At 29.7% G+C, this 17,025-nt stretch overlaps 2 protein-coding genes across 3 annotated transcripts; one reads left to right on the top strand and one right to left on the bottom strand.

The window, feature by feature from the left end:
- Window positions 1–1,830: 1,830 nt before the first annotated feature.
- On the top strand, window positions 1,831–5,622 carry LOC123298755 (NAD-dependent protein deacetylase Sirt6). Its single transcript, XM_044880849.1, has 7 exons — window positions 1,831–2,029; window positions 2,823–2,950; window positions 3,287–3,529; window positions 4,367–4,540; window positions 4,607–4,730; window positions 5,114–5,286; window positions 5,502–5,622. The coding sequence occupies exons 1-7, from the start codon at window positions 1,964–1,966 to the stop codon at window positions 5,620–5,622; spliced, it is 1,029 nt and encodes a 342-aa protein (XP_044736784.1). The 5' UTR covers window positions 1,831–1,963.
- A 1,129-nt stretch (window positions 5,623–6,751) lies between these two features.
- On the bottom strand, window positions 6,752–15,552 carry LOC123298023 (lon protease homolog, mitochondrial). Of its 2 annotated transcripts, none has more exons than XM_044879889.1 (13): window positions 15,319–15,552; window positions 15,072–15,234; window positions 13,789–14,047; window positions 12,731–13,236; window positions 12,029–12,333; window positions 11,254–11,483; window positions 10,980–11,172; window positions 10,288–10,393; window positions 9,414–9,671; window positions 8,857–9,022; window positions 7,587–7,797; window positions 7,320–7,509; window positions 6,752–6,967 (listed from the first exon to the last, which is right to left on the bottom strand). In XM_044879889.1, exons 1-13 carry the CDS (start codon window positions 15,525–15,527, stop codon window positions 6,827–6,829), a joined length of 2,937 nt encoding a protein of 978 aa, XP_044735824.1. In that variant the 5' UTR covers window positions 15,528–15,552; the 3' UTR covers window positions 6,752–6,826. The 2 variants fall into 2 exon arrangements, with proteins under 2 accessions (XP_044735824.1, XP_044735825.1); XM_044879890.1 differs by having other exon boundaries at window positions 12,731–13,176; window positions 15,319–15,551.
- Between the last annotated feature and the right edge of the window lie 1,473 nt (window positions 15,553–17,025).

Below are 17,025 nucleotides of genomic sequence, written 5' to 3'. Positions count from 1 at the left end.
GCTGACCAATTAATGAGACCAACTGACCTTTTATGACCAATTTCTGACCTTTCAGATAGTATAATTGGTCAATCGAAATTCCGCACATGAGGTGCTAAGATCGCGGAGCTTTTTGATTGCTTTTTGTTGTACATGCTTAAACATTTATTCTTGTTAAATGAAATTTTATAAGATTTTGTAATAGGAGAACATGTTATTTAACAAAAAAAAAAAAAAAAAATTATGTAAATTATATAAAAAAAGAAAATTATCTAGGAATAATTAAAAATTAATAGGGAAATGTTAGATACGAACCGAGGTTCTCTGTAACCGGATGCGACTGGGCTAGCCACTACTCCACCTTTGACATGTTATACTTATCAATAATGTAATATAAATATCTTTTACTCATCTTTTATCAATAAACTATTTTTCTTAAATTTAGTATTTATTTTTCTTTTACTGACTTCTTTTCATTAAAATTATACTCATTGTGTATTTCTTTTTACTTACCATTTTCAATAAACTTACCTATAAATGAATAATTGTAGTAATATTTTGTTTAAAATGTAGGTTCTGTTTGATATTCCTGAAATCGATGTAAAGGATAAAAGATAAAGGTGGATATAATATTGAATAATAATAATTAAACCAGAAAAATTGATAAAAATGATATTTTATTATATAATAATTGTACATATTTCGCCTATAATAAATATGAATTAATAATGGTTTTTTTATACAGTAAAAAATCGTTTTTCACATACAGTAAAAAAGGTTTTCATTTTTTCTAAATTTTCAACAATTTTATCATTAAATTTTTTTTTTCAGTTCTTTATTAAGTTTTATTTTCGATTTTGTTAATCATATCTCACTTTTTAAAATCATTTTCTCCTATTACAAAATATTCAAATTTGTATTTAAAAAATTATAAAATCGCTCGTTAAGACTAAAATTTGAAATTTTGTAACAGAAGAACATGTTATGTATTTTATAGCACATTTTTTATAACATATTCGCCTATTACAAAATATGAAAAAAATACTTATTTTGCTTGCTTTTTTGTTGTATTGCTGCTATAAAATTTATTGTTCTTGTTAAATGAAATTTTATAAGATTTTGTAATAGGAGAACATCTTATTTGACAAAAAAAAAAATTAATTATTTTAATCCCACTTTCCTACTTATGTCATAAATCACTCTTCTGTCAGGGGGTGGGAATTAAAATAACGTAAAATATACCTCATAACAATTATATAAAAAAATGACATTATTTCGACATAATAACATATTTTTTAATTAAAAATTAATCGGATCCATGCTGGATACGAACCGAAGTACTCTGTAATCGAAGGCGACAGGGCTAACTCCTACTCCACTGTTGACATGTTATACTTATTTATAATGTAATATAAATACCTTTTACTCACCTTTATCAATAAAATTGTTTTCCTAAACTTAGTATTTAGTTTTCTTTTACTCACCTTTTTTCATTTATCCAATACTCTCAAAATTAACCCTGATATTAAAAATAGGATACACTTTTATATGATAAAAAGTCAGTTTATTTTCTGCCATTTTATTAAACTCACTTTTTACATCCTGAGCGTTTTCGAGTTATCCTGTTGACGGACGAGCGGACGGACAAACGGAAATGGACTAATTAAGTGATTTTAGGACACCTATACCAAAATTATGTTCGTAGAGTTCGTACAAAACGAAGTGGCACCGAGCAAGAGAGAGTGTAGATACGAGTGCACATACATATACATCATACACTCTCTCTTGCTCGGTGCCACTTCGTTTTGTACGAACTCTATCATCAATATTTTTAATCGTTACTAACTTCGGGCTAAAATTGATATCTATTTCATGTATACAGAGTATAATAACATAACCGCAATCAACTATTAGAACCGTAATAATAAATAATCTTTTAAAAATAAACAAATATTGATAGGAAAAAGAAACATTTCTGTTTCAAATGTCTTGTAATTATGCTGATGGTTTATCGGCTTATGAACATAAAGGAATATTAGGAAGAAAAGAGGTGAGTTTCTTTTTTACAAATATTTTTAATTAGCAGGAATAACATTTTAATTAGAAAAAATATAATATAGATCTATAATATTTATTCTGAATTAATAATGTTATAAGACTATTTGTTTTTGCAAAGGGGGTTTATCCTCAAAGGGATAAAGTCAGATAGAGTCCTAACTTTCGTATGAAGGAAGAGTTGTGTGACTCTACACACCATATTTTTTTACCACATACGTAAAAACAACGAATTTTTCTAGGTGTAATAAACAAGCTTTGTATCTATGGAAATAAAAAAAAAATTTAGAAAATAATAAAAAATGAACAAACAAAAAGTTTAAGCTTACGCGAGTGCCAGAGTAGGTTTAGACAGGGTAAGGAATTTTACAAAAGCCACATACAATTTTATCTTTTCGATATTAGTAACTGCCGCATTTGAGAAGTGAAGGGTTAAATCACTGACAATTAGTCTTTTGCTACGCTCTTCGTTTTCGTAATACCTAGAAAATAAACGGCCCTAATTTCTTATGGCAAAACAAAAATTAACACTCGAATATTACTTTATATAGGGTTGACTAACGTTTCATAGATCTTTTAATAGTTTCTTCCAATATTGATCCCATCAATGTAAAAAAGTAACTTCTTAAAACTTCAAAACTACATTTCTTACACTTTTAAGTTAAAAGACGTCAACGATCCTTTGCGGTTAATTAAGTAATACCTTAAAAGCTAACAAAGTATCAATATTGCTTAACATTTTTTCATTTTTGCGAAAGAAATTAATAAATTTTATCATACGTTTGCAGAAATTTGATACTGCAGAAGATGTAGAAAAAAAGACGAATATTTTAACTGAATGGATGAAAATTGCCAATCATATTGTCGTACACACTGGAGCTGGAATAAGTACATCAGCTGGCATTCCAGATTTTAGGTATTAAATAACTTATTTCAATCTGTAATCGTACAGAGGCTTAGCAATTTCCCTTTGCATTTTAGGGTACCGTAACAAAACTACTATCATTTGTTTTTGAGAAAACAAAAATTAGATATAAAACGGGTCTAGGTAAATTCTAGCTATTTTTTAAGTAGCAGTTTTTCTATCCCGATTAGTTTTTTATGTGTTAAAATTAAGTAAAAAAATGTGCGTATGAAAAAAAATCCTCAATCACCTAAAAATTAATTAGGCTTTGTAGATTTTTTAGACTGAAAACCGGATAGTTACAAATCTTTAATTGGTAAATCTGTAATAATTTGATTGTTTCTGTAGAGGACCCAATGGTGTATGGACATTGGAGAAGAAAGGATTAAAACCTAATATTAATATATCATTTGACGATGCTATACCAACAAAAACGCACATGGCGCTACAGCGACTAGTGAAATTAGGAAAAGTTCAATATATTATCAGTCAAAATATTGATGGTTTGCATTTGAAAAGTGGCGTTCCAAGAGATCATTTAGCTGAATTACATGGAAATATGTTTGTAGATCAATGTGGAACGTGTGGAAGGTAGGTAACAGTGAAACAGTATCTATGCGCCATTCATTTCAATTACTGAGATTCTAGCTGACATTGTATCTTCATTCCGACAATTTTCGCAAATTGTATGTAATCGTAATATGTTATATCAACAACAAAGAATATAAAACTGAAAAAAATAGATGAAATTGGATTATTACTGAAAAAATGTTCTATGCAGATCAGATTCTCGATAGTTTTCAAAACTCGTTCCAAATTCAAGGCAAAGCGGCTAACCCATATACCATTTATCAAACATTTTTTGTCTGTATCCGACCAAAAAAAGGTTTCGAGAAAATTTAACTTGAAAAAAACGTGCTGGCTGTTTCAATTTTTAAAACAATATTTAAAAAATGGAATCCAACATTTTTGCTTTTAGCATGAGATATATGCGGTTACTTGGCCTGTAAACAGAAATGGGTTCGAGAATAAAAACAAAACAAAACTTTATCTTTGTGGTTGAATAAAAAACAGAAATAAATTAATTTAGCACGAAACAAAATCTCTTAGACTTTAGCTTTAAAAATCTGAAGTCGAAATATTAAAATTAACTGTAGAAAGATGTTTATATTTTGAAGATGTTCTTGGCTTTTGCGCGCCCTGTATAAATGTTCAACGGCGTGTTTTATTACCTATGTTTGACCTTCCATATCTCAAAAACCCGATTTTTTTAGAAATCCCCAACAATTGATAGTATAACGTCCATATCAGAAACCCGCAAAAATTTTCGACCTAAATTGTAGTTTATAAATAATTGCAAGATTTTTTTAAATAGCCAGATTTAAAAAAACACTTGCTTAGTTTACGTTTAATCATTTTATATTTCAGGCAATTTGTAAGAAATACAGCTACGACAAGTGTAGGGCAAAAATGTTTAGACATTCCATGTAAAGGATATAATAAAGCTGGAAGACCCTGCCGTGGAAAACTACATGATAATATATTAGATTGGGAACATGATTTACCTCAATCTGATTTAGATTTATCGTCCTTACATTCAAGGTTTGTTTAGAATTATTTGAATTATGAGTCAAATTAATTCAATTTTAACGTGTAATCGAAAAATAGTGTTGCAGATCTTAGTATATGTTTAGGTACCACATTACAAATAGTACCTAGTGGAAATTTACCATTACTAGCAAAGAAAAATAATGGACGGTTAGCTATAATTAATTTACAACCAACTAAACATGTAAGTATTTAATTATAGAATTGTCTTCGTGGCCGATGCTGATGGCCGATTAGATCGCTAAAGAGCAAATTGGAGCCCGCTTAGTGTTATTTAACTGCTCTCCAGTGTTATACTGCCAAAGCTAACAAACGAAAGACGTCCAGCTTAACATAATCCTCTTACACAATCCGTGTAAGGTGTAAGCCGTATTTAAGCTGTGGAAACCTCGGGCACTTTTTCTATAATATATGGCGCTCCAAAAAGGAACCTCTCATATGTTAATCTGACGCGCTCGAGTTGCTACACAAATCCCCTTTTGGGCTCCCCTATTAACTTCATCCATGACGGCATTTTTTTGTAATATTTTAATAACTTAAAAATTGAAACTCTTTTTTTATGTTTAGGATAGGAAAGCTGATTTAATAATTAACACATACGTTGATGATGTATTCAAAATAATCATGAAAAATTTAAATCTCGAAATACCTGAATATTGTATTGAAAATGATCCCACTAAACGAGTGAATAAATTAATAGAATGGACAATTAAAAATCCAATTCCAAAAAATAAATTAGAGTTATTACAAGTTAAAAAGAAAGAAAATGAAAGTGAATATGATATTGATATACAAGTTCAAAAGATAGAAAATGAAAGTTTAAATGATAACGTGGAATAAATAAATAATAAACTGTACTTCTAAAAATTTATAATATATGCAAATTTTAATTATTTAAATACATTTTTTATTTTAGTAATTTTTGTGTTTAGTTTTTTTAAATTTTATTCAATAGCGTCCTTAAAAGGGATTTTAATGTTAAATCGTTGGGTCATACGCACGTAGCATGGGAAAAGCGTGCGACTATGACAACTTTATTAATTTTTTTCCAAAGTAGTCTTACCGTTTTGACATAAAACTAATACCTACAAGAATATTATGCTTCGAATAGGGAATATTCATGAAATTTAAGTTTGGTTAAAATATTTTTCTTTTTCGTCAAATGTTAAATTTAAATACATTTTTAGGGCACTTATCGATTGATTTTTTTTGTGTGTGTGGTTTATTAGCACTTTAGAATCTAATTGAATTGGCATTAGATATGTGGGAGCAAATTTCACGTTCTTCGTCAAATAATTTTGTAGTTGGTTCAAGCTGGATTGTGTGTGTGTAAAGTACGAGCGTTTACAAATACTTCATCTTAATATACCATATTGCAATTACAACAACAATAAGCGCTACAGCCCGACGTGGGTCTTGACCTCCGCCACAATGCGCCTCCAGACGTTGCAGTCCTGGGTCTTAGTTCCCCATCCAGTGACTCGCATTGTCCTCAAATCATCCAGCACCTGGTCCATTCATCTGAGCCTTGGTCTTATTCTCTTCCTGGTACCATAGAACTTGGCGTTAAGTATTTTTTTCGGCATCCTGGCGTCTTCCATTCTCTGGACGTGCCCAAAACAACGGAGTCTTTAAGATTTGATAAATTTAACAATATCTTCACCGTCCAGGATTTCTAATATCTCCCTGTTGTTCCGGATACGCCATTCTGTCTCATTGATTTGTACCGCAAATAATTTCTTCTGGTTATTTTCTGATCTTCTACCGTGAGTGTCCAGTTTTCACTCCCATAGGTTATTACTGGTCGAACCAAGGTCTTGTATATTTTCAGCTTTGTCCTTCTTGTAATCAACTTGCTTTTCAAGAGCTTCACATTTGCAAAGTATGTTCGATTGCCTCTCTGCAGTACCATTGGGCAATTAATTATCATTATTCGAGGGTTTTCGTCAAATGTTAAATTTAAATACATTTTTAGGGCACTTATCGATTGATTTTTTTTTGTGTGTGGTTTATTAGCACTTTAAAATTTAATTGAAAACTTTTCAAAAATGGGTGTACTTTTTCTATATAAAATAAAAATTATAATATTTTTTAAAAAACAATGTATTTTTCTCGAAAGTAAATTTCGTATGAAACAATAACACAATTATAAAAATAAATAACAAAGACTAATTTTATTATGAACAATGTGATCGTAAATTTATTAAATGAATTATATATGTATTTAAACGTAACATTATTATAATGATCTATTATGAATGGATATCATAACGACAATTCTTAGAAACAAATATCATAAATTTCTTTGTATTCGCTAACAAAGTGTGTTTCTAATCCCTCAGTTATGAATTTCGGAAGATCATTGTAGTCTTTCTTATTTTCTTCTGGTAATATAATACAATTAACACCCACTCGCTTTGCCTAGGAAATAATTAAAAAATTAATTTAAAAATAATTTTTTTTTTTAAATTCACTAATATAATCGAGATAATAAAACCGAAAAACAAAGTGCTTAGAATCGTCCAAAATATAAAGTACAATAGTTTTTATTGAATATTAAATAAAAAAATGTGGTGTCCGGAAATAGTGTACTTCTATCGCACTTTATAGACATAAATAACAAAAATCTTAGTTTGCATGGATATGATTTTGTTAAGTACACTCAGACAAACTTTTCCACCAGGTCCCATAAAAATCTACGGTCGCGAAGTCGATTCCTTGGTCAAATGCCTTATTTCCTTTATTAATAACAATTTTAATAAGTGGTACTTACGGCAATAATTTTTTCTTTAATACCTCCAACAGGTAAAATCTTTCCCATTAAAGAAATTTCACCTGTCATAGCAACATTTTGACGAATAGGTTTATTTTTTGCTAAAGATAAAAGGGCTGTTACTATCGTACACCCAGCACTAGGTCCATCTTTTGGTGTTGCGCCTTCAGGAACGTGTAAATGTATATGACTGAAAGAAATAAGTTATGATAAAACATAAATTTCTGAAAAATATTTACTTATTGCGATTTAACATAATAAACTTACTTGGAAAGTAAGAAATCATTTGAAGGATCTACTTGATGTAGAAAATTTCTAGCAACTGTTAATGCGATATTTGCAGATTCTTTCATAACATTTCCTAAATGACCGGTCAATTCTAATGATCCACTATTTTGTTTAGCTTTATCTTTATCGTTAGTTTCATTTAATACGTATGGCCTTCTGGTTGAAGTTTCAATGAATAACGTTGAACCACCTAAAAATGAGAATAAAATGAAGGTAAGTTCAAATTCTCTACTATACTGAAGATTGTTAACAAATTAAGCAAATTATAAATAACATTGATAACAAATTGAGCAAATTCGATGTTTTTTTCAGATTAGCTAGATCTTCACTAGATTTATCAATGTTGATTTTACTAACACTCAACATGAATTTGAAACAAGGTCAGAAATCCTGAGGGTTTATGAAATATCAATATTTATTAAATAAATGACAGCAGGTGAAACAATAGAGAATATGTACATGTACCCAGCCGACGCCATTTTCAAAAAACATGAATACGTTTCTGTGAACAATCCTTGTGTGAAAAATAGTTCCTGGCAGTGAATAAATAATTCAATATTAATGAACTTTTTCCACCTCAAATTTTTTTCATTTTTTAATATGTAAAGAAAACATTGACCAATTTGACAGCTCAAATGGAATAGTGAAGGCGCTGAGTGCCTACTAATTATGTGGGATTTTCTTTCGCTAAGGGCTCGTTATTGACTTAAACTAATAATGGGCCGGAAAAATGGTGGAACTTAATACTTACAATCGTGCTAGCTTCGTTGCTATTTCATAAAACGTATTTTTATGTGCATAACATTAAAATATAGATAGACCTTTAAAATGAGTACCTTAAAGTACAAAAATATTTTTAATTGGCCAATCAAGACGATTCTATTGGTCCTATCAAGACGAATAAAAAAAGAAAATATTTGCTTTTAGATGTTTGAATAAAATAATATTTGTATACTAAATTTTCAATAACTTAGGAACCATGGCCGTATAAACAATTTATTTGTTTGTAACAATTTTCCCCCCACTTTGAGTCCTCCTAGTTCGGTAGGACCTGTAAATGTATACAAAACATACGCGCCTACACTATAAATAAATAAGCAATATGGCGCTGACAGGGTACCGTGCAGGAGAGTGAGAGAATGTCCCCATCCTACTCCTACCTACAAAGGAGCATACCTTGTCTAGTTCTACCAAGGTTAATACTATTTCGTGTTACTGATTTGATTATTTTATTTAAGAAAATGCATACCCATTGCTGTCCATGCTAGTCCCATGACTACTCCGGCTGGAGTTGTTAAATACATTCTATCATGTGTAAATACAGGTTTGCCAACAAAATCTTGTAAATTTTCTGGTGTAATTTCAACATGTTGTGCTGATTCTTTTACAACACGATATGCAACTTTTCGTACTACCTAAAACGATAAAATAATTTAAAAAAAAAAACATTTTTTGATAAAAGATAATTACCAGAATAATTTATAAAATCTGAACGCATATTAAAAAGGTCAAAGAATATGTAAAAGGGCAAAAAGAGGATACAACAAGTACATTTGTGACAGTGTATTTGTCACTGTAATCATACATTGACTTCAAAATAGGCGAGAATTTGTATATTAAAACGATTCTAAACAAATTGATCAATTTTAACACCGAAAATAGAGCAAGTATGTTAGTACCGATGTAATCTGGCGACAGGGTATAATAAGATAATGAAAATATTTTATTTACGTATGTGAGTGGAATCAGATTTTGTATAAAGCTGTAAGAAGTTTTTTTATCTGCTTTTATTTATTATTAATTTACCTTATCGATTTGTTTTTGTAAATTTCGTACACCTGATTCTCGACAATAACGTTTTATTAATTCTTGTAATGAATCATCTTTGATGAGTATGTTTTCTGATTTTAAGCCACTATCTTTCATTGCTTGTGGAATCAAATATTGTTTGGCAATTGCCATTTTTTCTTCTGCTACATATCCCGACATATCAATTAATTCCATACGATCACGTAATGGTTCTGGAATAGTATCGATTACGTTTGCTGTACAAATAAATAATACCTAAACAAAATTTTAACCATTATACATAATTTATTCATAATAATTTTTTCAAACTATATTTTCTGTTACAAAAAATCAGTTAAAGGTTAAACTAATGCCTTAGATAGATCAAGAAAATTAATTGTAAAAATTAAAATTTATTCTACGAAAAGTTTTTGTGAAAAGATCCCAAGTAAAAGTTGTTTTACTCAGAAGTAGAAGTCTCACAAAGGCCTTAAATTTGTCTCTGATTTACAAAATCTTTAAAAAAAATAAACTTATGTCATAACTGATAAGGGAAAAATACAAGGGGAAAAATAATTGTTTAAGATAGTTACTTTATCCAAAATAACTGTCTTTTAAAAATTTTACTCTCTTATTAGTTACGAATATGCAAAACATGAAATTTTAGATTATGGATGCCCCTTCCGATAAAAAAATTTTCCCCTTGGGTTATTTTTTCTAAAAGCCCTTAAAGAAATTTACAGCTAGCTTGTTTTGAAAAGAAGCACCTAGTATAATATTATACAACTTAAAAAAATTTTAATGTTTAAACTATATTTTGGCCCATAAAAAATTAGTTAAAATATATAAAAAAAAAAAAAAAAAAAAAAAAAACAAACAAACAAACAAATACCTTCGAAAGATCAACTGGAACATCTAAATAATGATCTAAGAAATTGGCATTTTGTTCTGGATCAAGCATTTCTAATAAAGCTGAGCTTGGATCTCCTTGATATCCCCTAAAAATAGAATAATGTTAGAAATAAAAAGTACAAAAATCTTATTGTATTTTTTGGATCTTTTGGATGCTGCCGAAATACAAAATTAAAACAGAAACGAAAAAACGAAACCAGTAGTTTACATAGCGACACAAAGTGGTAATTAGCATAAATCCTTTTTAGCTAGGATATTCAAATATCTATTCAATGATATCCCAATTAACATGTTCGTCGACCATTTTCAGCTTATGTATGTATGCTTGTAAACCAGGGAATAAAGAATAAATAAATTGTGGTTCTAAACAAAATCCAAAAAGTCTTCATCGATCCGTATGCCTACAAAAGTTACCCGGGGTCAAAGATCACAAAAAACGATTTTTTGCGAATATTTCATTATCGGTCACTGTTATCGAAAAAATATTGGTTATCAAGTTTGCATATTAAGAAATTTCCTACAAAAAACATCAAATGTCATCAAACTTTTTGTCGTAAGACTAATGGTTTTAGCAAAATGAGCGAAGGGGGTTTACGTTTATTAAAATAATATTAAATAACAATTATATTTATTGGAAAATTGATGTTAAAGTAAATTACGGTGTATACTTACTTGCCAATTTTATCAACTTCATCAATCAATACTAAAGGATTTTCGGTTTTTGTCTTTTTTAAACATTGTATTATTTTACCCGGCATTGCACCAACATACGTTCTTCTGTGACCTTTAATTTCGGCAACGTCAGTCATTCCACCAACAGAAAACCGGAAATATTCACGATTTAATGCACGTGCAATTGAACGAGCTGGAAAATTAAGGATTATTAAATAAATTAAATGAATACTTATAAATCTTATTAACCGTTAGCATAACTAAATTTCCATACCGATACTGGTTTTTCCTACTCCAGGTGGTCCATAGAAACATAATATTTTGCCTTGAGTGCTTCCTTTTAACTGGCTAACAGCAATAAATTCTAATATACGCGTTTTAATATCTTCCATTCCATAATGATCTTCTTCTAATATTTCAGCTGCACGTTGAAGACTTAAATTTTCTGAGCTTGATATCCCCCATGGTAATGTTGTTAACCAATCTAAATAATTTCTTGTAACGCTAAAATTTAAAATTCTTGTTAGAGAAGTATGAGAGTAATAGCGTTTTATTATTTCATTCGTTTTAAATATTCTTTTAATTCAGAGGTTCTCAAACATATTTCGTCTACCGCCCACTTCGAGAATTAATTATTTGTTAATATCCTCTATACATCATTTTTTACTCAACATTTTATGTTTTAATGTGTGCTAATGTATTCATATTAAATTACAAATTACAAGTTTTAATTGCTTCATTCGTTTTAACTTTCGCTTAAAAATTAATTTTGTTAATTTTAAATTATTATAAAAGATGACAACAATTTCAAACTCCCCTTTTTGAAGGCGTTTTCCCTGGCAAGATTCACGATACAGTTAAAAAAAATGATGATACAAGCCTAGGACCTTCAAAGCATAAATAATTGATCCCACTTCTAAGACATTCATATCATTTCAAATTGTATAAGGCTAAAGAGAGCTGGCATACGTTTAAAGTTTTTTTTCGCCTTATCGTATTCACAATGAAGATATGTTGAAATTTTCTATTTGAATAGATTTAATACTTACTTAAATTCTGAACTATGACTTTCTAAAAAGTTTAATTTACTTAATTCTTCTTCGATAACATCATTAACGGCTTTCGGAACAATTTTTTCTTTAATTCTTTCACGAAACTTTTCACCAATAGCATCTTTATCATCTTTTTCCAGGCCTAGTTCTTTTTTAATTACTTTTAATTGTTCATGTAAAATATATTTTCTATGTTGTTGTTTCACTTTTTCTTCAACTTCTCGACCAATTTTCTGTTGTAATTTTGATAATTCATATTCTTTTTTCAATAATGATAAAGATAGCATTAACCTTTTGGGAATCTGAAAACAAAAATAAAATTAAAGCTAAGATCTGAATATCTGGATGCATAGCCTGAAAAATAGTCTGCTTCTCATGTGCCAAACATTAAAATGTTAGCGTACTTTTAAACATCAAAAACAAAATAAAAGCCGTCCAATGGCATTTGCGATTTAAACGCAACAGAGAATTTGTAGCACACTATGACCACTTGATAACAATAAAATATTTTGAACTCGACTTAAAGTAACAAACGGGCAGTAAGAGAGCGACTAATAAGAAGTAAGGGAATGACTAGTAAGTGAGTGGAACGACGAAACTACGGTAGGATTATTGTTTGAAGGAATTACACCAATAAATCGTAGTCAATTACACTTTTTGGTCTAGAATTCTAGATACAATAATTTTTTTTAAACTTACATCCATTTCTTCTAAAACAGATTGAAGTTCCGCTGCATCAGCTCCAGTTAAAGCAGCACCTAGATCACTTAAATAAACAGGATTATCAACAACACGTTGTCCTTGATGTAACATTTGTTGCAAGCTTTCACGATAAAGTGGATTTAAACTAATTATATCTCTTATAGTTTTGATCACTTCTTGCGTTAATGCTTTCACTTCTTCTGTTTGTTGAAACTTCTTGTGTACTAAATTTTCAACTTCAACCATTAAAACAGGTTGAATTGTATTAGTTGCGTCTTTCTTTGGTTCTGTTTGCCCTGTTGTTTCTGTTTGTGTTTGTGGTGGTGACAATGACTTTTCCGATTTATCTGATTTTTTAACTGATTCAATTTCTGGTTTTACAGCGGCGGCTTTCGGGCGTGAACTAAGTCTTTTACGTCTTCGTTTTTCCGGATCACTATCGTCTATAAAGACGTTCATAGATGAAGATGGAGAATTTAATAGTGGAAATGTAAGTTTCATTTCTGCAGCATAATATAACATTTTATGAAAGTTACATTTTAATTTAATTTATTCTTAGTTTTTGGAATTTCAAAAATTTTATATTGAATATTTCAGCATTCTATATTGGAATTTACCAGTACTCAAATTTAAAAAAATATAATATATTTCGTTTTCAGAGATGATCTTATTTAACTTTTATTCTTTAAAGTGTTATTTGAGCGTCAAGAAGATTTTCTACTTGCTTTAGCTCTAAAAAGTTCCTATAGCGTGTAGTATTTTTACTCTCTCCTGACCCTTTGTCAAGAAAAATATTTTAGGAAAAAAATTCGAAAATGACACGTAAACAGAACAGAAAGGGTAAATATATAATGCGTTTATTTCTATGCAATGTTATCGGAGCTTATAATGTGGATCGATTTTAATTGGACAGAAAAAATGTTTTTAACACGACAAAAAAATTAAACAGTTTGGAAACAGTTTACTTACAATAAAAATAGGGCTATCAACCAAAAATCTAAGAAAAAACTAAATTAAGAGGAAGATTACTTTTATAAGTATCATTGAACTCTTACCAGGCACAACTTCTATTTCCATATCTTTGATTAATCCAGTGATTTTGATACGACGATGAGCCATTACAACCAAACGTAAACGATCACCCAGATCTTGCATTTCATGTATTTGTGCGAAGGTTCCTACCGAATATACTTCATCAAGTTTTGTTATTACATCCGAATCATTTTCATCACTTTTTTTAAGGAATATTCCACAATAGGGTTGATTTAATTTCACTTTCCGTCGTACTAAACTGATTAGTTGTGGATTAGTTAGCTAAAATCAAATTATTTTTTTTTTAAATAATAAACATTATACATAAGTCTCTAACACATTTATTTAGTTTCGAAAGTTTTTATTTGTTTATCTTATTTATAGAATTTATAAACAGTGAAACTTGGTTAAGTGGGATGTGGATAATTAAGAAACTTCCATAACTAGAACTCATGCTGAGGTCCTAACACTTTGGCACTGAATTACCTCTGTTAGTGGAACGAAGCAAACTTCTATATCTGGGATTCGTTCTTTCGATTTTATCGCCATAGTTACCTCTATAATTGAGACAGCGATAAATTTTATATGCATTAACCTCTGTAACTGAGAACTGAGATAACATCGTTTTGTTTATTTACTTATTCTACCCGCAAATTCCGCACTTAAATAATTTTGAGTCTCAATGACCTTCAGTTTTAGATTTGCTTTACAGTCATACGGATGTTTATTTGAAAAATGCCGAAACAGTACGTGATGAAATAATCAGTACGTGAAAAACTGAAGTTAATATCCTTTTATGAAAGTGGGAAGACATGTGATGATGTCTGTGTAGAATTTAATTGTGCCAAAATTACTCTTTGTATAATAATTCAAAATAAAGATAAAATTCAATCACATTGTTCTAAAGGACAAGGAAAACTAAAATTTACGTTTTTCGTGTACGTTTATCAGAATATACTGAACTTCAACAGTGTTTGCTAACATGGGTCAAGCAACTTCGTAATTAATGGAACCCTCTGTAAATGAGACAGATATTTATTTATACCTGGTTATTTGAGACACTGAGTAAGTGGAATATCGCTATAAGTGAGACAAATTTGCAGGTTCCTTTGTCGTCTCACTTAACCAGGCTTCACTGTATAGAAATTCCATGATAAAAACTTTCTAAAGTATATCAATTGTGACTATATTGTATTGGTTTTGGAAGTTTTTACTCTATATGGTTTATAATTTTAGTGTCAAATTTAATGTTTGAAGCCAGAATGCAAATATCTACAAGTCATACTGTTAATATTTGATAAGTTACCTCAATTAATTTTATAAATCTAGGGAATACTGGATTTCTTCGAATGGCTATGACGGGTACATGAGGCCATACTTCAGGAACAGCCACAGTGGCTGGTAAATGTGGGTGACTATTGACAACCTCATCTTCGTCACGACGATTTCCATCATCATTATTATTATTTCTACATTATTTGGATAAGAAATCTAATATTAATATTACATAACCTCGTTTTGAAATATAAATATTGCATCATCTAAAGACTTACTTGGAAGTGAAATGTCTAAAACTGTGAAATACCAATCGACGTTCGTAATCGTGTAAAATTCTATTATTTGAATGACATTTTTGTAATAGGAAACTACGAGTAGTTGAACCGGCTAATCTAGAATATTCTAAATAACATGTTTTTGTGGATTTTATAAACGTTCTCGACACTTGACGAATTAAATTTGAATGCATTGAATACAATGCCATATTTTAATTTTATATTATATATTAATTTTAATGTGTCAATATTTATAAAATAATTTAAAATTATTTAAGAGTTTTTTATGAAAAACATATACACTCTTATACACTGCACTTTAATTCTTCGCAATCAGTTGTTACCAACTACGATGTTTTCCTATTATGATGACCAGCTGCATGTTTATTTCACAGACTTATACTAAATGCCAAAAAAATTTTTACGATTTCTTCGTCTTTTGCTAAAATTGTTGTTAGCTGACAAAAACTGTGAAAATAGCTTTCAGAACAATAGAACACATTATAAACGAAACATAAAACAAAATTTCAAACAATCCTAGAATCGCTCTTTCTTTCTAAAGATGTTTGCCATTATTCTAATGTTTTTTAGTTTTTGTGAGTGCATCACCCTCTGTGATTCATGGGTTGATCATGTCTCTAATCGAGTTAGCGGGATTTCTTGGCAATTGCATTCACCCTAGGATCCACGGGTTGATCATACCTACAATGAGATCGTGGTAGCACGGATCTGTGGATTTTTGACCCTAGCATTCATCCTGTGATCTACGAATTAATTTATTAATGCAAAAACATTTATTTATGGATGAATAGAGTACCTATATTTCTGTGTATGAATTTTTTTAAAAATCTGAATCAATCTATTCTTAATTTGAGTTATCGCTTAGCACTAAAGGGAAGATTACGACACATGACTAAAGGTGTTTTCCATGCTGACGTTTAACGCTCAGTTTGAGCGTCAAATTGCTACCATATCTGGAAAAAATTTAGCTCAGGATTGATTTTGGCAGTACTGGCATAATAATAATAATTCGCTTTAACTAAGATTACTAGGCAAGATATTTGTCAATTTAGTTTACGAATGTGTAACATATTATATATCAAAATTAGTCGAAAAGACCATGATGTAAATATTGTGTGCATGATTAAATGTAAACAACAATAATAAGTAATAATAATAAATAAATAAGTGAATAAACAAATTAAAAATTCATTGAGTTGAAAAAATTGCATTCGTGTCTAGAACTCGAATAGCCTAATTGGTAGGGCACTTGACATGAATCCAAGAGGTCCGGGTTCGAGTCCTGGTTCGAGTGTATTTTTTTCAATCCGCTTTAACTAAGATTACTAGGCAAGATATTTGTCAATTTAGTTTACGAATGTGTAACATATTATATATCAAAATTAGTCGAAAAGACCATGATGTAAATATTGTGTGCATGATTAAATGTAAACAACAATAATAAGTAATAATAATAAATAAATAAGTGAATAAACAAATTAAAAATTCATTGAGTTGAAAAAATTGCATTCGTGTCTAGAACTCGAATAGCCTAATTGGTAGGGCACTTGACATGAATCCAAGAGGTCCGGGTTCGAGTCCTGGTTCGAGTGTATTTTTTTCAATTCGCTTTAACTGGCATAATAAATTTATATTCAACTATCGAAATTTTGCACATAAAATTTTTGTACACCAACCTTTTTTTAT

Source organism: Chrysoperla carnea, chromosome 4, assembly GCF_905475395.1.
Source record: "Chrysoperla carnea chromosome 4, inChrCarn1.1, whole genome shotgun sequence".
NCBI lineage: Eukaryota > Metazoa > Arthropoda > Insecta > Neuroptera > Chrysopidae > Chrysoperla > Chrysoperla carnea.
The sequence above is the reverse complement of the archived record's forward strand: the minus strand, read 5'-3'. Positions and strand labels throughout refer to the sequence as shown.